The sequence below is a fragment of the Patiria miniata genome, unplaced genomic scaffold (genome assembly GCF_015706575.1).
Source record: "Patiria miniata isolate m_02_andy unplaced genomic scaffold, ASM1570657v1 HiC_scaffold_9, whole genome shotgun sequence".
NCBI lineage: Eukaryota > Metazoa > Echinodermata > Asteroidea > Valvatida > Asterinidae > Patiria > Patiria miniata.
The window spans coordinates 23,417,926-23,439,729 of record NW_024037076.1 but is presented as its reverse complement, the minus strand read 5'-3'; the positions used below and the strand labels follow the sequence as shown (position 1 = coordinate 23,439,729).

At 37.0% G+C, this 21,804-nt stretch overlaps 3 protein-coding genes across 6 annotated transcripts in view; 1 reads left to right on the top strand and 2 right to left on the bottom strand.

Moving 5' to 3' along the window:
- LOC119720665 (BCL2/adenovirus E1B 19 kDa protein-interacting protein 3-like) overlaps positions 1 to 21,804 on the bottom strand; it is a 26,168-nt gene extending 4,364 nt beyond the window's left edge. The window contains exons 1-8 of one of the 2 annotated variants that reach the window (XR_005270108.1): positions 21,672 to 21,804; positions 20,702 to 20,858; positions 20,082 to 20,166; positions 18,840 to 18,937; positions 17,589 to 17,673; positions 17,368 to 17,426; positions 16,673 to 17,009; positions 627 to 630 (exon numbers count right to left, since the gene is read on the bottom strand). Coding sequence is in view for 1 of the 2 variants with exons in the window: in XM_038190455.1 (XP_038046383.1) it covers positions 16,967 to 17,009; positions 17,368 to 17,426; positions 17,589 to 17,673; positions 18,840 to 18,937; positions 20,082 to 20,166; positions 20,702 to 20,858; positions 21,672 to 21,759 (615 nt within the window). In the remaining variant the exon portion in view is untranslated. Of the gene's footprint in view, positions 1 to 626; positions 631 to 16,467; positions 17,010 to 17,367; positions 17,427 to 17,588; positions 17,674 to 18,839; positions 18,938 to 20,081; positions 20,167 to 20,701; positions 20,859 to 21,671 lie in introns of those variants that run through there. The other variant, XM_038190455.1, reaches the window with a different exon arrangement.
- LOC119720666 (ADP-ribosylation factor-like protein 3) lies at positions 1,121 to 7,951 on the bottom strand. Its single transcript, XM_038190457.1, has 5 exons — positions 7,799 to 7,951; positions 6,917 to 7,121; positions 6,062 to 6,168; positions 5,527 to 5,712; positions 1,121 to 4,816 (listed from the first exon to the last, which is right to left on the bottom strand). Exons 1-5 carry the CDS (start codon positions 7,799 to 7,801, stop codon positions 4,757 to 4,759), a joined length of 561 nt encoding a protein of 186 aa, XP_038046385.1. The 5' UTR covers positions 7,802 to 7,951; the 3' UTR covers positions 1,121 to 4,756.
- On the top strand, positions 8,151 to 14,723 carry LOC119720664 (sideroflexin-2-like). 3 transcript variants are annotated; one of them, XM_038190452.1, is made up of 10 exons: positions 8,151 to 8,296; positions 9,180 to 9,396; positions 9,593 to 9,763; positions 10,022 to 10,120; positions 10,224 to 10,299; positions 10,740 to 10,886; positions 11,275 to 11,341; positions 11,524 to 11,623; positions 11,931 to 11,978; positions 12,377 to 12,476. In XM_038190452.1, the coding sequence occupies exons 2-10, from the start codon at positions 9,203 to 9,205 to the stop codon at positions 12,474 to 12,476; spliced, it is 1,002 nt and encodes a 333-aa protein (XP_038046380.1). In that variant the 5' UTR covers positions 8,151 to 8,296; positions 9,180 to 9,202. The 3 variants fall into 3 exon arrangements, with proteins under 3 accessions (XP_038046380.1, XP_038046382.1, XP_038046381.1); XM_038190454.1 differs by having other exon boundaries at positions 8,183 to 8,264; XM_038190453.1 differs by lacking the exon at positions 8,151 to 8,296 and having other exon boundaries at positions 9,203 to 9,396; positions 12,377 to 14,723.

Below are 21,804 nucleotides of genomic sequence, written 5' to 3'. Positions count from 1 at the left end.
AAACAATGTGACGCTGGTTGGACTGGGACACTGTACTTGTTGGGTTGCTTGACGATTTTGTTTTCTTTTCATTCGTGTATATACATAGAAACTATGATTATAAAACTGCAGTTAGGCCTAATTGTGTCTACTTGTCTTCTAAAGATTTTAAAGATCGGTGCCTTTTCTCCGACGTCGGCGTTAATTACTCCGAGGGATTGATTTCCGGTGACTGCATAAAAAAAAAAATGAAAACCAACATTTGTAAAGTCCTTCCCAACAACATGTTTCAATTTAGAAACAAAACCCAAGATTCAGATAACAAAGAGAGAGTGATACCTATTTATGGACGCAAATTCTATGGAAAATTATTTTCCAAGTACATGAAAAAAAACAGTGTCCACTAGTACTCAGGAGTGCGCCCTCTTGTGAGTCAGGTATACCGTTTCTCATTTGCGTAAACTTCAACAGGTTAACACAATGGTCGGAAACAAACAATTTTCAAAGAAAATAATTACAGTCCAATTATGATAATTATGAACTAGTAAAGTTTGCTAAAATTAATAGGCCTGTTCCATTTTTTGCCATTTCGGTGCAGACTTGGAATTCCACACAAACCTTCCTTCAACCCCCTTTCGCAAACAGACTTGTCTCAAATAATTATTTGATTTTATTTGAAACAATTGTGTAATTAATGATGACTCATTAATGATTTACATAGCACATGCATATCGGACTCAAATTTTCACGGTGCAAGATGACACGACACGAAATATCAAACAGAATCCTCCCAGCAAGTTTTTGAAACATCTCTGGTGTCAACAGAGGGCGCACTTTACGATAGACGGCGTGGAATTTATCGGTCGAGAGTAGATTTTAATCATTGAAATTCATTGGCAAGGATAAAATCATGTGAAGATTTGTTAAAGTTACCTTTTATCTCCCTGGATGTTAAAAATATAGATTTAATTTTTTTAATTTTTGTTTTCACAGGAATCCCCTCCCCGAGGAGTAAATTATTTTAATATTCTTTGAATTTTTTTGGGGGGGGGGTCCTCTTTTATTTGGTTGACAAACAGGAATTTGAAACATATTAACAGCAATTCAAATTTGAGCCAAAAATAAATTTACACTCGTGGTCTTAATTTACACAAAATGTGACTTGAATTTATTTGCAATCATTGCATTTACATCCCATTTTAAATGCCTTTTCCCTCACAGAGCTTAAATCAATAATTTAACGGTTGTCAGTACAAATATTTCTGTCTGAGAAGTAAATACAAGTCTACGTTTGTTCTGATATAATCAACACATAAACAGGAACACATATGCTATATATACAAAATAAAATCTGAAAATGGATGAAACTTCGACTCAAGGTGAAACAAATTAATATGGGCTCTGTATTCAAGCAAAGTACATGTACATACATGTCCGTGCACTGAAGAGAGTTTGTAGGCTGTGATACAATCAATGTACATGTAGTTCATTTTATGACTGATCAAAAATTTCATTTATTATGAATACTAGTCAAAAGACAAAAGCGTGCAAACCTAACGTTACGATTGCACTGATTTGAATGTCTTCAACCTTCTTTTTTACATCAGTTGTTGATTATTTGCCCGACAGAGAAATTTTTTTTTTAATTTTGAAGAGTCTAGACTACACAATAGTCACTCCAGTGCAACAATAAATGAAGTTGAAAAAACTTTAAAAGATAAGGGGAATGAAAGGAACTTATCCAACTTTGTATCAAAACAAATGAATGCCTTTTTGAGCACATACATGTTTTCATTTTTTTTTACCAGAACATACATACAAATACATGAGATTGCTGCACTAGAGTGATTTTGAACTAAAACAAATTACTACCTTTCGAAAGCTTGACTTTATGAATGTCAAAATCAAAACACGTTATCTGAAATCACAAACTACTAAATAATGTACGAGTACTGTACTTTAAAAAATATATCAAAATAAGACTTAACCAAAAATATTAAAATGTTTTCACACAATTTTGAACATATGAATGAAAGAGCCTATCTTGTCATGACCTTTGTAGTAATTATCTTGACCTTTGTTAGAGTTGATGCTCTCAATTAACCCCTCAAGTTATGCAAAGCCACGGCCCTCCTTAAAACAAAGTTGTCCATGTTTCACACACCCAAAAACAGGATATTTTATCCCTGACCCGTGCCAAGTATTTTGTCAGAACTCTGCTGAAACCAACAGCTGTAACGGAAAAATATTTTGGTTCACACTTCAGACCGACAAAATCCAGCAGAATGTTTTATGTTTGGATCTTGTAAGGCGTAAGTAGGGTTAGTTGTTTTTCATATGAAAAAGGCAGAATTCTGCACTGTTTTTTAAAACTGATATGGGTACTGAAAATACTTTGGGAGATAGCTTTCAGTCTGACATTCATACGATGCAGCTTGAAAATGTGCCATTACTGACATTTCAAAAATCAAACTTTGTTAATTTCAATTATTATTTGGATATCGTCTGAATTCTTCACTATTTAAGGAATACATCTAATTAAGATACTGAATACTTCTCCATTTGCTCCTTTTTTGGTGAGAAAAACTCCACAATTCCAAAAGAAGGATTTAACTTTTTAGAATGTTTTGATTTCTTCTGTGTTTGGAACTGCTTTCATGTTTTTATTGATTGAATATTGGCCAGTGTAGGACATATATGTAGTTAGCTTTTCTGCATCAACACACACACAGTATCACACAAATAATAATTCTTAACTTATAAGTTTCCTATTCTCAATTTTATACTCGGTAAATATACAGCTTAAACTTAAGTGGATGGAATTTTCAAAAATTGGTTCTTCTTTTTAAAATGTAAGTACAATATTGAATATTTGGCTTATTAATTAAATAGTGGAGTCCATTATGACTATCTTTTTGTTCTATGTACGTTTTATAACTTGTCAGGGGACTGGCATGGCTAAAAAAAGTTCAATTCTAATTTAATATTTTGCACTTTGGTCAATTCCGTTGAAGGCTCTAAGAACTAAAGTAACTCCCCTCCCTACACAATAAACCCCTCTCACTTTTTGGCAATCCCAATATAATCCTAATTTTACAAGGAACCACCCCTAATCCTCCAAAATCCAAACGCTGTATGGTTACCCAACAAAACATTCCCTGTCCCCTAAACAAAAATGCAACATTCACTCCTATGTGGAGCCATGCTGTCAAGGCCCTGCAGTCCCACATCTATCAAATTCTATCAAAACCAAACATAGGATTTTGGAGCATTTGGAATGGCCTAGGACTTAAGTTAACTTCACAAACACCTAAACGTGTCCACAATTTACAAAGTTCCACCGACAAAAAAAATATAAAGCTCTGTGTACATGGGCAGTGGTAGTTTACTTGTTGAAACAAATATAACCACGCACGCACAACTTTTTTTTTACAAACCCACACCACAGTACATGTATAAAAGGCACGATATTAACCAATAGATTTGGTTGATATTTATAATCGATAACCCGAAAAGTAAATATGCAAAACAGTTCAAAGTTGGTGGTATTCAAATTATTCGGAATAGCCATGTCAAATTAGTTTTCAAAGAAATTCTGATCCACCCATAGTTTTGATGTAGAACTTTTTGATGAATTTTAAGAGAAAAGGTGTAAATTAAAGGTGGGACCAAATAAAATTATAGCATGTATGCAGTGCTAGTGCTTGGATTGATGGGTGAGCAGGCCATTTCGAGAAAAAAATAATGACACCGTAGTCAAGGCACCGTGATTCATTTGTGAAATGAACAAAATGCAACAAATTCAATAGTTTTTGTGTATGCTCAGTACATTTCAATCAAAATGGTTGACTGTCATTTTCTAGAATGCCTGTAATGTCTTGGTGTCTTATGAAGTGTCAAGGGGGCGGGGAGGCAGAATTGTGTCATAATTTTTTTTATTATATCGTTCTCAATCCAACTTCAATTTCTCAAGGCTAAATTTTAAAAGTTTATCTCCCCCCGCAAAAAAAATAAAAAAAGTACAGGTTGGTCCCACGAATCAAGTGTGGTTACATACAATTCTTGAGTATGGTACCTTTATTTCTTGACAAAGCAACTAACATTGACCGTACCATACAACTAACTGTATTGACAGCACTGACCATAATATTTAGTTTATTTCAAAAGCAAATCATTTTGAGCAGGAATATGTTTGTCTGAATTCACAATTTGAATCGTCTCTTTGACAACTGCCACGATGTAAAACAGGCATAATGCATACTGTTTTCAACTTTTGACAAACGTTAAATGTGCATGATGCCTGTCCCACAATATGGCGGTTGTCACAAAAATGGACTGTAAAATACATTCTAATGCTCCCAAAAGATTGGCTATTCAACTTATGGCCAGCATTACACCACGTCCAAATTCAATGGCTGCGGCTAGCGGTAACACACATAAGTCAGTCAGCCGCTTCCATAAGCCCAGGTGTAATATCAAGCCGTAGCCAAGCAAATTCAGATGCGGCTTTTAAAAGACAGAAAATATATAGACAGTGCCCCATGACAGATAGAAACAGAATCCCATTAAAATCAATACTACAATCCCTCGAAAGGGATGGGGTACCACTCACCCACTGTGTTATCAAGTCTGTCCTTAACACGGATCCCATCTGCGTAACTCAAGTCGATACAGTTAGTCTTGTTTCAAGCCTGAGTGCCTATCGCAGGGTGAAGCGGACAGATAAACAGTCTCTAGATTTTGTTGGGTTTCGTTAACATTCCATTTTCCCGATTGACTACTTCTTTGATCCTTTCTTTGTTGTCACGACGTGCTTAAAGACCCAGTCAAGACCATCCTGCAAAACAAAAACAAAATAGAATGCTAGATGTGAATAACACATTTACAATTCTTTCAAATCTTGAAAAAAAAGGAATGTCCACGACAAAGCCAATTAACTATGATATCTAGTTAATTATTGAAAGAAATGATCTCAAACTCATTGTTTATATAACCTCCTTGATCTTTACTAGATGATGGACGTATGAGATTTGAAAAACACATTTTCAGGTTTATTTACTGAGCTCCTTAAATGAAAAAAAGAGAAAGAATTGTCTGATTTGTAATGTCCGTGATGCTGGAATTGCCTCATAGGTGTCCTGCATACTGCAAGATTCTACGGGATTCAGGAGTTTCTTGGAATTAACCCTAACCCCCTTAGCCCTTTTTGCTAGGAACCATCCTCACTCCTCCAAAATCCTCCAGAATGTTGCGCTTACGTTCAAATGAGGGATACCCAGTGCCTCAATCCTTCAAAATCCTCCAATAGCCCACCCCTGTCTCTCAAAATTCATTCAGCCTCAATCCTCCAAAATCTCCTCTTCTTCAAACACCATGCAGCCTCAATCCTCCAAATTCAACCGTAACTGAATGTCCATGTGTCCTCAATCCTCCACAATCCTCCAAAATTGTATGTTGCATTCAGCCTCAATCCTCCAAAATCCTCCAAAACTGCCCGGAGGACTTTGGAGGATTGAGGACGGTTAAGATTAAGGTTAGATAACAAACCTGTAGCCCTTCCCCGGTTAACGCCGAGCACGCCTGAATCTGCCAATCTCTGTCCCTGATCTTTGTAAGTTCCATCGCCGTTGATATATCGCTAGCCGAAGCTGCCAGCGCCAGATCTTGCTTATTTGCATAGACGAGAACGGGCACGTTGGCCAACTTTTCCTCTGATAATAAGGTGGCTAATTCCTGCAAGACAAAAAAATTAAAAATTTATTTGGGGAATATTGAAACACTTTATGCTGGCAGGTATTCTAATCGTGTCCTGAAAATCTCAATCCTGGAAGACAATGGAAAACATTGGATTGAGAGTTTCAATCTTGATCTCCATTTTTCATGAAGCAATTGGCATGTCAAAAATTGCGGCAAATTTGATGTGCTCGATACTTTGTCAAAACATAGACGATATATTGTATTTGCAATACAGTAAATAATTTTGTAATACTTGTGCATAACTTTTTGTAATTTTTATAAAAAGGGTCAAATATGGACTCTGGTTCCCAAAAATCTATGATGAGCGGCAGTCTTCAGGACTCACCAATGAAGTTTCTTCAAGTCTCTCTGAATCGGAGCTGTCAATGACGTAGATTAGTATGGATGTGTTGTCGAAATAATTGGCCCAGTATGGCCTAATCTTCTGCTGCCCTGTAAACAGAAATCAAACATTCAGGAGCATTATAGATGAGACGTTAGCATTATAGATGAGACGTTTGCAAGTTTAAAACAAATATTGTGTCACTTGTCCGTTTAGAGTGAAAATTTCACATCTGAACTTTATACATTGATGCACATAGCAGGCTCTTTTGCCAGAAGTAACTAACTTGGTTACGGACCTAAATGTCAGGTAAAAGGTGTGTTTTGAGAGTTTCCATTTAAACCACAACACTTGTGCGCTGTGCACCCCTAGACACAAGAATACAACATCTCTAACCCTGCCAGATGCAACAGGTGTTAAGATCTGTGGTACCTTGTTGCATTGGGCTATCAACACCAGTGCATAAACGGCCTAATCTCATACACCGGTAGTAAAACCTAGTTCCACATCGACATTAAGCTTATGTAGACTGCGCAGAACCATCAGCAAAGTTGGACCGGGTTCAACTTCGCCGATGTTCTGTGATATAGTTTGCGTCTGTCGGGGTTGTCGGTGACATTTGCTGATGAAATGTTTCCATATGTCTGCGTTACAGTTTGGGTCTTGTTTGCGTTGCTCTCTGCGTTTCTTACCTTGATATAGAAACTAGGCTTTTGTTCCATTGGACACTGAAGACTCTGAGGCAGTTTGGCCTTAAAATTTCTGACCTGTTGGATCTAGTAACACTGGGCAGTCTAGTCAATTACCCTGGAAGGTTTGATTGACATATTCATGGCTTTCTACGACAGCTCAACTCACCCCCAATGTCCCAGACATTCAAATGCCAGTTGCCAGTCTTGACCGTCTTAACATTAAAGCCTTGTGTTGGGTTGATGCGAGAGATATCCTCTGACGCAAGTTTCTTCAAGATGGTCGTCTTGCCGGCATTGTCTAGACCCAGGAGAAGGACACGTAACTCCGTCTCATGCTTGGTCTTGAGATTGCGTAAAAGGTCCAGTAAACCCTGTATGAAACAACATCATGTTTGTTAATGTTAGGCCTATAACGTTAGTTACGTTCATATGATGAATTTTTACCCCTTGGAAGAAACTTTTAGCTAAAATTTAATGATAAACATGTTCTGAAACGGACTGAATCAGCCATAAACCCCGCCCACTTTCCATGGGATGGCATTGGCCATACTGCATAGACCAGTCGCATGTGTCAAGCGGTACATGGGTAAAAGATCATCCATACATACTTAGGCCTATCGTCTGATTTGTCAGGTTTTTGTTGGACATTTGTTTCTGCAGTCACACACGGCTGTGATTTGGTCAAAATGTCGGTTCCAAAATGTCATGCGGCCATGGCGGCAGGAATAATGGATCAGTCTACTCGACATGATGCCATAGTCGATAATTTTACCAATTTACACTAGACTGAAAATAAGCAGTGAACGTGGCCTACATTCCACAAATTGGGGCGATAAACAGCAGGCCAAATGCAGTGTACATTTTTCTTGCTCGGCATTAATTCACCACTGCATACTGTCCACTGACTGATTCCGAATTCCGTTCACCATGCATGACGACTGACGTTCACAGTTTAAAATGGCAATTAAAATTCATGTAAACAATTAAAATATTACACTCCATAAATTGAGATACTCATCCATATGACCTAAATGATCGAAATACTCACCATTATGACTGAAAAATAGCTCTTCTAAGTGTTATTTTTGAGAGAATAATTTCTGCTGAAGCACGGCGTGAGCACCGACTATATACCACCGCTGCATGTAACTATGTGCGTGTGACGTCACGAGCTTGCAAGCAATGACAATTTTTCCCACGATTGCTTCGGAACTAACAATGGTAAATAATTAACTGAGCCATAAAATATGATAATTTACATTAAAAATATTATTATGTATCATAATATATCTTAAGTACATTTTAATTTGCATTCATTATGCTTAATTTCCAATTTTAAATGTTCTTTTTCTTTTCAAAATTTGTCGTGGGATTTAAGTTTTTTTGCCAACAAGCTTGTCTAGATCCCAGTCTCACGGCACGGACATTGCAGTATTATCTCTGCTTCTTGTATAGCACCATACTGTGCTCATAGCGTGCAATGTAACGTGTACAGTGGCGTGAGAAGCAGTAAGATAACGTGTCGGTCAGAAAAGTATTGTAAAAGGTTGGTTAAACAATATAAATAATGCTTATATTTGCTGCAGTCTTGATCTGTGTCAAGGTGATGGTGATGGTAATGATAAGGGAGTGATTAATTTACGATGAAAGGAGAACGTGTCGTTTGGGCAGGTTGGGAATGGGACTGGGAGTTGAATCCAAAATGGGGGCGTGACCCAGGGTGATGGGGGGGGGGGGTGGTACGGGAAGGGCAAGGGGTATGCCTTCCTATCCTCATGTAAAATAATAAATCATCGTAATCATCTTGATCATAAATGTGGATTAGAATCATATCAGATTGGCCATGTTAGGGGTTTTGTGTATTTTTGTTTGTTTTTATTGGGTTTTTTTTGGGAGGGGGGTGTTTTAATAAGTGGTGCTTAATTTTATGGTAGTGACTAGCTAAATTTTTTTCACTATGCCGAAGGTTCCGGGATCGACCCCTGTGCAGCGCAATTTTTTCCCTTTTTAATAATATTAATACCTACATGTAAATTGTAATAGTTTTCTTTACTTCTAATTTCTTTTTAACTAAATCATTCTTAAAGTAGATTTAATATTCTTCTTTCTTTACTTTGTAATCAGTGGCTTTGGGAGGATTTTTTTTAATAGGGAAATAAAGTCTGAGAACCATTCGGTTGATAATCTGGTTCCCAACAGCGAAAGATCCTGACGTTGAATACTATTAGGTCAGGGAACCACACGGTTGACTGCCATGCCATAACGATAGCAGTTGAAATTCGTGTTAGCACCTGCATAAAATGTTATGGGCTTATGTAGGCCTATTTAAGTAGATAATCAAACACTACTTCTATTTATGCTTCAGAATAGATTTGGTTGATCGTTTAATTCAATATTTATTATGAAATCTATATATTTTTCCTCAACAGATTTGAAAGACGAACGCTGAAACATGGCACAAACTCTCGCAGCCCAAGACATTGCAGCAGCACCTGTAGGTCCGAGACTAGACCTGTCACAGCCTCGTTGGGACCAGACTACCTTCGTTGGCAGACTCAAACACTTCTACAATGTCACCGATCCAAGGACGGTCATTTGCGGTGATAAACAACTCTATGCCGCAAGGGATTTAATCAATGACTACAAGTAAGTAGACGTTCAATTCTACAGTAAATTTTTCGGTTTTGTTGGAACATGCCTGAACGTTTGTGACTCTCAATACTAAGTCATGTTATAAATCAGCCACTAGTAGAATAAGTAGATCAATGGTAGTCTATCCATGGTCGATCTTACTTGCTCTTTAGTTAACGTACTACTGTCAAAGTTATTTTTATTCTTCCAGAATGGGTCTTGAGCCCCCTGGCACAACGGAAGAACAGCTCTGGTATGCCCAAAAGCTCTACATGTCAGCTTTCCATCCAGACTCGGGCGAAAAGATGAATCTTATTGGCAAGATGTCCTTCCAAGTACCAGGAGGAATGGCCATCACTGGAGCTATGCTGCAATGGTACAAGTAAGTCAAATCCAGAGCGTTGATCTGCCCCCCCCCCCCATCTTGCCTTTGAGTGTCTCCTCCCAACCCTGCATGCTTGTGTGTTCCCTTCATGTTTGTTTCTTGTTCCTCTGTCATTTGCCTCTTAAGAAGTCCTTGCTAAAGATGAAATATCAGGCCACTCTAATTTTTGGATATGTTGACGTGTATCATTTCGTTGTGTTTTTCCTCCCTTTTCTAGAGAACTTATCAAGTATTCCTTTATTTTGTTGATGTCAGGACAGTGCCCGCCGTGGTCTTCTGGCAATGGATCAACCAGTCCTTCAATGCACTTGTCAACTACACCAATAGGAACGCAGCGTCAGCAACCACGAACAGGTACAATATGATAAGTCTCATTTTAATTAAACAGGATCACCTCCTAAAATGCTTTTTACAGTCAATCCTGTCCCATACTTCCATTTGTGTGTCTATTTCACAGGGAGATTGGCATGGCGTATGTCACAGCAACCAGCGGTGCCTTAGTAACTGCTCTTAGCCTCAACTCACTAACAAAGGTAAGAAATTTTGAAAACATAAACTGCTTCATATAATGAGATGAACGTTAGTCCGGAGATGCTATTAGGAAGAAAATATCGGTATTTTAACAATGTCATTTGTACACACTTTGATAGGGACGTAAAAACTCTTTGCTCACTTACTCAAGAGGTTACAAGATTGACTGACCTTAAATAAATTTGAGAAAAGAATTGGGCAGAATATCACGTACATGTATATCAAAAGCAGACTCAGACACTTTTTGGTATTGAGACCTTGTATCAGGAGATATGTCTTATTCCTTAAATAAAAAACTTCGAATTCAACAAACAAACAAAATGACAAATCCCAATTTGTTCTTACTTCTTGGGTATGGACTTTTATAAATATTTCCCCAATTGTAAAAGTGCAAATACATTCTCTGACATTTTCTTTGAATATTTTGCTCCTTTTCCCCCAGAAATCCCCACCACTTATAGCAAGGTACGTTCCCTTTGCTGCTGTAGCTGCGGCTAACTGTGTCAATGTTCCCATGATGAGACAGAAAGAAATTAAGTCTGGCATCGTGATTTGTGACGAAAACGGCAAAGAACTCGGCAAATCAAAAGTAAGTCGGAGTTCCAATAGAAAGAGTAATTTATACGTATCTAATTTAGTCTGATGTAGTTTTTAGCATTTGCATCGCAAACTCAGAACATTTGTTTAAGAATGTTGAATTTGGAACATGACACTTTCACAGCAGAAATAATCAGTCGTCCAAAAACAAGTCAATCTGAGAGAGCCATTCTCAACCTATTATACGATTCTTGAGATTTTTCCTGTAAGATTTTATCTCAGATTTCAAGTTGTGATGTTGTTGTTCTGCCTCCCATGTGATTTTACATTGGAGGAGACAGAAAATGTCAACAGAAGAATCGCCAAATCATCTCATCTTCTGTCTATATCTGGTCAACTTTTTATCACATCTTTTCATTCACATTTTGATTTCAATGCAGAAAGCGGCAAGGAAAGGTATCGCACAAGTCGTCACATCAAGGATCGTCATGGCAGCACCTGGCATGTGTAAGCAATTGCTTCCCCAAAAATTTGTGACAAAATGTTCATATAATGACAATCCTGTCTCTATTTCCTCAAATTGATTTGTTTTGCTCAAGAATATAGCCTGTGATGAGCTAGTGATGGATTTCTTTCTTTGACCACATTTAGTTAAAATTTTTATATCTTGTTTTCCGATTTATTTTCAGGTGTACTTCCTGTGATCATGGAGAGACTACTCAAGTATCCATGGTTTAAAAGGGTCTCAGTTCTACACGGTCCCTTCCAAGTCATGGGTGTCGGGTGCTTGTGAGTATACTCCAGAATGGTTCATGTACTATTTGATGCCGTCTTTTCTGTGGAACATAGGATTGTAGTCCAGGTTCCAGACAGAGATGTAGAAGACTTATAACATGGATTTTTTTCACGGGTTTTTCCTCAGTATTGGACTTAATGGATTTTTATATCAACAATTTTGGGGACTATACTTCCATTTATCTTTTTTGTAATTGCTCCCCGTGAGTTGATTTAACTCTCACATAATCCCTGATCATCACGCTATCTGGAATTTTATCAAATTATTTCATTTTTGTTCATCTTTGTTTTTTGTTGTCAGTTTAATCTTCATGACGCCTACAGCTTGTGCCCTCTTCCCTCAACGATGGTAGGTAGACGAATCAAAACTTGTGATAATTACTAAGAGTTGGATTTCAACTGAAGGACAATATTTTATTTCACTTCAAAGCAAAAACTGCTCCCTACAGTGAATAAGCCTCTGTACTGATGACGTCACACCTTGTTTACGTGTGTGCTTTCCTATGGTGCTCAGTGGACCGTGGGCCCCCACTGGCTCCATAGGAAAGTGCACATGTAAACAAAGTGTGACATCATTAGTACAGAGGCTTATTAAGCTTTCGGCGTCTGAACATGCTCGTTCTAGCTAAATTTCTCAGCGTTTCTTTCTCGATCTCCCTCCCATGAGTCAGGAGACCCCTATTTTTCCAGTAAACAGTTGTCTTCATTTTTATTTATCTCCTTCCTTTTACACTCATTTTCATCCAGTTCCATGGCCGTTGATAAACTCGAGCCCGATCTACGAGCTTCCATCAGAGCAGAGTACGGAGACGCCGTCCAAACGGTCTACTTCAACAAAGGATTGTAACGCTGGATCTTAATTTAGGTTAGACATTCCAGCATTGAATATTCAGTCATAAAATGATGCCCTCTGCCAAAAAAAAAGAGTATTGATCCGAGTTTTATGTGATACGATGAAAAGACAGAAGTAGCTTGGCTGTGGACAATTAGCGAATCATAATCCTCTGTGTTTCCCCTGCAAAATTCTAGTGAGCATGTATCAGCAGTCTTGGATGAGACTATAGGACAGAGTCCGTGATTGGGTGGTTGGTTGGGTTTGTATTTGGGGAAATGGTTCGTTTGTGATATAATTTGGTGGATGGGTTTTTGTGAGTGGATGAGTATTTGGGTTGAAGCTGGCATACTGTGCTTTGTGTAAACTGAAGATTGCTGTACTCCAATTTGGACAGTTTTGTTTTTGTTATAAATAATTTCAGGGCCTGCATTATTCATTCATTTTAAGTTTATTTGCGTTTGATCCTTCCCATATTTGGAAAAGACATGTGTACATCTGCTATATTGGACCATCTGACCAACATGGTTATGTCTGCAATGATAATTACCACAGTGCTGTTTAATATAATGAATTGTAAGGCGTTTATCGGAAATTAGCGGCTCTCTAAACCACAGTGTGCTAAATCATGCAACATTAACTCCCTGCGTTCTTGATGTACTTGAACAGAAAGCAGTGTATTGTATGTCTTTTTCTTTAGTTTTCGTTTCAGCGAATTTTTGGTAAAATATAAACTTTGTTTTTTTCAGGTGCAGGAATGCATGCAGCTAACGGGGGAAGTATATTGATATAATAGAGGACTTTAAAATAACTAATTGCCCTGATAAAAAATATGTTTTTTCTGCAAGTGAAGGGTGGTTGCTGATCGAGCCTTTACAGCAGTTTTTACGAATGTATTCTCAATCATTTTTGGAGAATTTGAGCATAAATCGGATGTTGGAAGACCCACGTGTGCTGTCACCTTGTGAATTGCCCGCTTGTAAAAAAATCTTTTTAATTGTAGATGACTTTATCAAAATTGTTACCTAAATATATTTTTATTATGTGCATTAAACAAAACAAAATCATTTACAGCCTTATTATGTATGTTGGTGAGATATTATTCACTAAAGTTTTACATACCGAGGCAAAATGAGCTATATATCTGGATTCTTTTCCAATTATGTGAATAAAAGGGTTCCATTTCTTCATCATCTCGATATTTTTAGACATTTGAAATGCATCAACATAAAAATTTCATGTTTTGTCGCACCAAATACACACAAAAGGACAAGGAAAGAATGACTCCTTTCAACAATTTGTTCCAATTAGTTATTACAGATATTAGTTACAGTTTATTTCAACTGCTTTATACTGAAGTATAGTACAATAGTTGATAGTTAATAAGGCTACAAGATCCGTGTACAAACTATTCCTATATATCCAACACAAACCATAATGCTAAATACCACATGCTATAAAACGAAATCCCCAATATTATCAGGTTTGAACATAATTAAACTACACTAAATTTATTTTACGTGTTTTTACGACATTTTGGTATAAAGTGCATTTTATCACGAGGGTTAGTAATAAAAAAACCTATTTTTTTTATTTAAACCAATTTCTGCAAAAGCAAAGCCAAACTTTAGCATTTAATTAAAGCCAAAAGATGGAATATAAGCAGACAAAATTTTGCCTGGAAACTTTAAAATGCATTCTTAGCACTGTGAAAACTTTCAAACATAAATGTTATCGGACAAAAAACCTTCGCATGATGAAAATTACTTGGGCTCATTATTTTGTCCAATGAAAAAAAGAAATACTACTTTGCTTATAAAATAGGCTTCTTGCGGATTAAGTGGCTAATTTTACACACCACATTATATTTTGTATTTAACCTAACGTGCTGCTGCTTGTCAAAGAAGAGGATGTAGAAATGTGTCTAGAATTATTTTGGCTTGTTTTGGCAAATTACATATTTGATCTGAATACCAGCATCCATAAACGTTATCATAACAGCCACACTTCAAGTCAACTTGAAACTTGCATTCCTGAGATTCTTTCAATAAAATAAGGCACCAAAAAAACTCTTACATCGCAGAATGGTGCGTAAACAAAAACAACGATCAGCCAAATTTGCCTGATAACAATACGGAAATAAAATGATGAACAAATAACCAGCATGCCACGCCATCACTTTTTCAGTGCGACCCTTTGTTCTTTGCAAGAAAGTTTCTCCTGACCCAGATAGGTTTTTGAATTTCTAATCTAAGCTTGACATACAAAAAAAAATGAAGTACTTGATAAAGAGATGATGAAAAATTCAAGATTACAACAATTCAGAACCATTTTCAATAAATATATTGTGCAGACAAATTTAACAATTAGAAAAAAAAATTACGTCTTCACCCAAAAAGCAGACTGCTTCAAAAAAGTCTTCAACACATCCAAACGTTTTTTTAAAGTGTTTTTAAAAAGTGTACAAGTTTTTTACACTCATTTATACAATTTGTACTTTTTGACAGTTGAACCAACTATACCATGTAACAAATTACTCTAAAATGTTTATGTGGCACCAGTTTTCCCTCCTCAAATACATAATTTTAAAGTAACTATAAAATGCCCTCATAATCAACCCTTTTTGCACTTTACAAATACATGTATTCAATTAAAAAAATAATATGAAAAGGAAAGTGGCTTTCCACCCAGCACTTAATGCTCATATTTTCTTGCTTCCAAAAACGCAACTCACAAAACCAAAATGGTGGTAACACTAAGTTATTTCCACTATAAGTAAGCAGTAGCTTAAGTTACTTAGCAGCCATTACTGGAACGCTAAAAGATTTTAAAGCTTTTGTGCTTAGCTTAAAAGTTATCAAGAAAAACATCTCTGCAAAGATTTTTGCCGTTGAAGTAATCTACTGGCACTTCTACCGTATTCTAAAAATAAGCATTGGTCTTGGTTATACATGATCATTCAAACTGGTACGTCTTTTTCTCTACAGTAATCATGCAAGCCGAAATATTTTTTTTGGTTAAATTATGAAACACCTTTTTTCAAATCCAAATTTTTGCTTTTATACATGCAGCATTTTTAAGTTAAATTCTTTGGAAAAAGTGCTTAGTGATTTTTGGTGATCACAAGATTTTTCAAATCAGTGATTTAGGTGTAAATCAAAACGTGACATATTTGATAGATTAAATTAATGACAATTAGAAACGCATTAGGTGATAAACAGATCCAAAATACATCATCTGTTACCAAAGTTAGCCACTGCAAATTATCTATTATGATAGTGGCACAGTTCTCAATCTAAGACCCCCAAACCTGCCCCAGATCCATCTTGTCTAGGGTTAAGCTGCTGTTGATATATATTGGATACACTTGTACCCGTCACCATGAGAGGGGGTTATCACGACGAACCACGATCACCCACGAACCGCTATCACATCATCTTGGGAATCTTGTAGCGGTTGTCATGTGCACACACCTGTTTTGCCTAATGTATGCAGCGCCCAATCAAAACCTTTCATTTTAGCTCCTTATCAAACTCCCAAATTTCAGCCAGTAGCATACAAGATGTTACCAGATTTTTGTGAAACTTCATGTTAACTGTCTTCTTGTTTGTTTTTTCCATTTTTTCGGGGTGGGAGGGGAAGATTTTACAAGATTCTCAAGACGTTGTGATAGTGGTTCGTGGGTGACAGCGGTTTATCGCGTATCCAATATATAACAACGTCTTCACCCCAGACTAAGATCATCTTGTGACAAGGCAAATCACACCCAATAAAAAAAAGAGGGGGATACAAATAAAATTATTTGGGGTCCATGTGCCTTCTCCAACGATACTCACTAAATTACACTCACTGATTACTAATCATACCATCTGAGTTGGGTATCTCAAGGCATGAATAATCAGTTTGTTTTTCCGAAAATAAAAAAATGCCCGTCTGTTTCATGTTTTACTTTGTAGAATCTAAATGTTATGATTACATAACAAACTATGACTGCTTTCACTCGTGGTACAATATAACTATATTCCCTGTACCATTCTATTTGCCCTCATCTCTTTGGAAAAATGGAATGGCCCATTCAGGGATCACCTTTTATGTTATCATACCAGTCATTACGGTCAATAATTGTTACAAACACTTTCAGAGGTCTACTGCTACCATAATTATGGTAACCCTTAATAAATATCCCTTCTATGCCCCTTTATGCACCCTACGAAAATGGAACAGTCCATTCAGGGATCATCTTGGGATGCTTGTGATAGTGTACCACTCAACGTATACCATGTTATGTCACAATTTTCATGCTTGTGATAACTTCTGTACCCATTTTAAAGAAGTCTGATAAGAACAAGTGATTTTATTAATTTTTTTTTTCCAAAACAATTGGCAATCCAAGGCCCAAAAGAAGCAGCCCACTGCCGTGTCCAAAAATACTGGCAATAAGTCCCTTCAATGAGTGTCTGCACTGGTTGGATTCGAACAGGGTACCATCAATCCATGCATCCATCTCAGCTTGATCTTGGGGAGATCACACGTAACCCGATGTAAATGCTGTCAAAAGCAAACAAAAATAAACAAACTGATGTTGATTCAAACAAGTCAGAATAAAAGTTAATGGGATACATTGAAATTCACTTTTTAAACTTCAGTTTATTTTGACATCACAATGTATTCTTGGAAATTCTTGTCGACCACTAAGATGCGTGGGGTAAGTTTAAAGAGTTGCATTGCATAAGATTATTAAAGCACAAGTTGAATTGAAAGATAACCACCATTAACACTCATTTAGGTTTATAATATTCCTATCTGCTTATCGGACGTTTGAGATTCACTTCAGACTTCCTCCTCCACCCCCCTTCTCCCCGCCCCTCCCCCTGAACCCTGCCTAGTTGGCTTTCTGTCTACTCACCCAATTCCCAAAGTAAGAAGGTTGGTTAGGATGAGGGATGGAATGAAGACACTCAAGACTTCAGTTGATAAGAAGTTGCTCTTCATGGCTAGGTCCCCCTTCTCCCCCTGAAACCCCGCCCCTCCCTCTGAACCCTGCCTAGTTGGCTTTCTGTCTACTCACCCGATTCCCAAAGTAAGAAGGTTGGTTAGGATGAGGGATGGAATGAAGACACTCAAGACTTCAGTTGATAAGAAGTTGCTCTTCATGGCCTTAGACTTTCGGATGCTCAACCTAGTGTGATCAGGATGCTTGAAACGAAACTCCCTGCAAAGGAAAAATTGTAGACAAAAATCTTTGAAAATTTTCAACAGAACCTATGCCTGGTAAAACGCTTTTCTTGACATAATTAATCCTCAAAAATTGTTGTTGTTTTTTTTTTATAGAATTTGGCTAGTTTTTTAAAACATTTTCCAATTATTTCTTTCCTGTTTACAAATCTTGTTAAGTAGCACTTCCTGTATTTGTAATTATTTTTGAAATTTTCGTTTTAATGAGGTTTTCGATCATGGCTTATAAATGTTTGATTTTAACAGGATTAAGGGCCTCAACGCGGATAATGAAAAAATACCAATGTTTACTGATGTCTGAGAAAAAAAAAGATTACTCAGATGTGTAACCTAATCCTTTCCAAATGTCAAACCACGGCATGAACTAAATTCTGCACAGGAAGCAATTAATGAGTTTCTAAGAAAGTCAAAAATTGCTGTTTTAAACAGGATTTGTACAGTCACTTTCAATTTTGATTATAAGAAGCTGATCATGGAGTTAATGAACTGTAGATCAATGTATCTTTAACAGTTCTTCAAAAAGAAGTCTTTTACTTTTTCTTTTGGGTGTGGCCTTGGGTACCAAGAAAAATACAGTATTCTTGGCATTGAGGAAATATGATTGAAAATTATCAATAACTATAACTTCTTTTTTTTGCAAAGAAATACAATCATCAATTCAATGGGTGTCGCAGTATCTCAGAAGGGGTCAAGGTAATTGAGAACTGAGCTTTGTAAGGAAACAAACATTTTCAATATTTTCTAATGCCCCAAATGGAGTTCATCAAAACAAAAAGATCTGACTGCTCTGGCCAGTGACCACCACTAAAATTGTCGGTGACTCTTGAATAGTGACCAGTCCTACACTGGGACTGTGATGCATATGAGTCACAACATCAAATTATCACAGTAAGACGTGCGCGACAGCTAAAGGTCAACAAACTTTGACTGTGCTTCTCGTGCAATTGGTTTGAATAAGATCTGTTGATTTCACAGAGAAAGTTTGCCGAGCAACAATGAGCAGTAAACACTGCAGAACATTTTGTCTGGTAACCCATCTCTGCTAAGCAAATATTTTACTGCACTCAACAAACGTCTGTGCTTGGCATATTCATGTGATTGGTTTGACTGCCCAGCCCTGGCTACTAATTCCCTTGGGCTTACTTTGGTGGGAGTGGTTCAGGTCGACTTGACCAGTCCCAGATCCACTCGGCAGCTCCCTGGGCCAACCCAGCGCCCGTCCCTGGTAGCAATGGAGCAGTCTGGATACATATAAATAATGATACAACATAAAAATGAAAGCATGCATTATGCAATATGTAAATGATTCATTTAAATATTTAATTTGACTAACCGATAAAGTAAGAGGCTCATTACAAATAATATAACTTTTCAACAGTTATATTACTGCAATTAAAAATTATATACTTCATGATGTGTGTAATTACAATACATGCACAAAAGTCCTAAATCTAATTCCACTTGCTGGTTTTGTGATTTTTGTATTAAAAATTGACTGTAAAAACGTCCATGTGTGTGTTTTGATTTACGTACAGGTGAGGTACAGTGTACAGGTGTAACTTTAAAAAATGTTCTACTGGATTACGTTGATTACAGTACGTAGATTACTGTCACAGTCATGTGCACGTGTTACACTCTTATCAACAATATCAAACTTGGTGACATAAACAAGTCCGTCCAAGGGCGTAACTGACTAAAGGAGAGACCATGTGACCTTTGTTTTATCTTTCTGGTCTGCTTACCTAATTCTCATTGAGTGAGTCATGGCCCGACTGACCAAATATTTTTTCTATTCTGGATTGGAGTATAGAATACCATTTTCCAGAGTTTCCCCCGCTTGTTTTCCTTCAAGAAAACAACAGTCATTTTACAGCCCAAACTATTATTAAATTAAAAACCTCCCCTAGAACTCAGGATGAAATAAACTTTAACCCTAACTGCCTAGGTATTTTTGCTAGGATGCAACCTCAATCCTGCAACATCCTCCAACTGCCTCCATGTAAAAATTGCACATAGCCTCAATCCTCCAAAATCATCCGTTATTTCTTGAATGTGGTCCTTGGAGGGGTGACCACTGCCTCAATCCTGCAAAATCCTCCGGCAATCACTGTCAATATGTTGAGGCAGAGCCAGTGACATCCTGGAGCAGTGCGGAGGAATTCAAATACAATCTTGGCCTAAATGTATGCACAGCTGAGCATAAACAACACAAGATCCGGCCTAAGACCTTGACACAGTGCATCCTCCCAAACCAGCCACACATTTTTGCCTTTTCCTCAATTGTGCAAAATCCTCCATTTTACAAAGAGGATTTTGGAGGATTTGGGAAGGTTAGTGTTAATTAATTATGCTACTTGAAACTATGAACAATGTAACTATAAGTACCTGTGATCTGTCTGATCCATTACTATAAGTAGAGCCAGGTCCGCTGTTAGCTCCGCTGCCTACGGGACTGTGCGGACTCTTGGGGCTGAAGACGAGGCAAAGATAGACAAATGGTAATTGGAGTACTTGAGTTTTAAGACAAAACATTTTCACAATTCATAGGTCTTTCTGCACAAATTCAAGGAGAAGATTTTAAACAAACCTCCGACCAGGATAGTAGGACAGCAAGTGCCATATTCTAATCTAAAATCATTGACTGGAAATCTTGAGGGTTTATCATGGGTCAAATCATTATATTTTGAAATTACAAGAAATTACGAGTTATCCAATAAAATATAGACATGTTATATTAATATGTAACGTGCAATTCCTTGAAAATTATTCATGAAAACTTACAAAGGATTAATGCTACAATATAAAAATCAATATAAAAATTTGAGAATTACTGTTTCAGAAAATCTGTAACAAGTCAGTTTCTTTTAGCATTTCGAAAAATTTAAATTGTAAAACGAGGGAAAAGCAGATGAATATTACGAAAAATAGTTGTACAATATAACCGTGTCCTGTTGTAATTAATATAAAAAATGGTAAAGTGACTGCTATTTCATGTGTTTCATTACCTGCCTCCCTGGGAACTCCCTCTAGATGTGGACCGTGACTCCCTCTGGGCTTCCATCAGCAGCTTTTCCATGTTTCCATTGTACATGGATAGTGGTCTGTTTGTGCCGTTCCCATTACTGCTGTCACCCCCCTCTTGGTTGAAGACCACCCATGATTCTGCGTTTTAAAAAACCCACAATAATGCAGTTTATAAAAAGTGGCTCTGCAAACTTTACCAATACAAATTTATCACATGGTTGGTAGGGTTTTAAAATTTTGATGCGACAGTCAGATGATGATGTCATTTTTTAAGATATGACTTCCCTTTACGAAATAGAATAAGCTCCAAAAGCCCCTTTTGGCTTTTCTAACATAGTCTAAATCTAAACTTATCTTTTATTTTCTTACATTAATTTATTCGTCAAATTTTGTTACAAAATACCAAAAACATTTTTTCGACAACATGTTAAATATTTTGCAATTTGGACTCCCAAATTTTTGAGATTTGTTTCAACATTTTTATTATGACCACTATTGTAATTTTGTATGCCGCGAAAATGAGTGTTTAGCATGTTGTTTAGAGACTCCACTCTTCTCGAAAATAAACTTATGAAGCATAAGCCATAACACATTACCAATACCAAACCAACATTCCCATTTAATTTATTGCGTTTATTTTCTTGTCTCAACAAGCAAGCGGAATCTGGTTGGGCTACGTGACGTACATGCAAACTGCTAGAACATTTTGAAGTCTTGACATTTTTGTAAGACGGGTTCATTTCACCTTTGTACGTGTGTAAACATTGTCAGTTGTCACGTACAACCTGTATGCCTAATGCGCCTAGCAGATGTTACTGCAGTCTGAGTCTGCACGTAAGCACAGAAAAACATTCGACATAATTTTTTTTAAGTGCACCTAACTCTTGCACGCAGAAAATAACACTCTCATCGACAACAAGCACAGTCAAGGAAAACAGAAAATAATGTTACCATTCAGAGAATCCTCCCCGTTTCTCCTTGGTGAATTACTGGCCATTTTTCTGGTAGATTTTGTTGTTTTGTGGACTGCGTATAGCATACGTGTCAATTTTTTATGAACACCACCACCGGACTGCGTGCTTTT

What these genes read in the sequence shown, in the direction of transcription:
- LOC119720666 (XM_038190457.1), bottom strand. An exon ending in GAATGTCTGGGACATTGGGG is followed by an intron (nt 6,169 to 6,916) that starts GTGAGTTGAGCT and finishes TTCTGTTTACAG; the next exon opens with GGCAGCAGAAGATTAGGCCA. An exon ending in GACTTGAAGAAACTTCATTG is followed by an intron (nt 5,713 to 6,061) that starts GTGAGTCCTGAA and finishes TTTGTCTTGCAG; the next exon opens with GAATTAGCCACCTTATTATC.
- LOC119720664 (XM_038190453.1), top strand. Translation starts at nt 9,203, where the DNA reads ATGGCACAAACTCTCGCAGCCCAAGACATTGCAGCAGCACCTGTAGGT. An exon ending in GTCATGGGTGTCGGGTGCTT is followed by an intron (nt 11,624 to 11,930) that starts GTGAGTATACTC and finishes TTTTGTTGTCAG; the next exon opens with TTTAATCTTCATGACGCCTA. An exon ending in GCCCTCTTCCCTCAACGATG is followed by an intron (nt 11,979 to 12,376) that starts GTAGGTAGACGA and finishes ATTTTCATCCAG; the next exon opens with TTCCATGGCCGTTGATAAAC.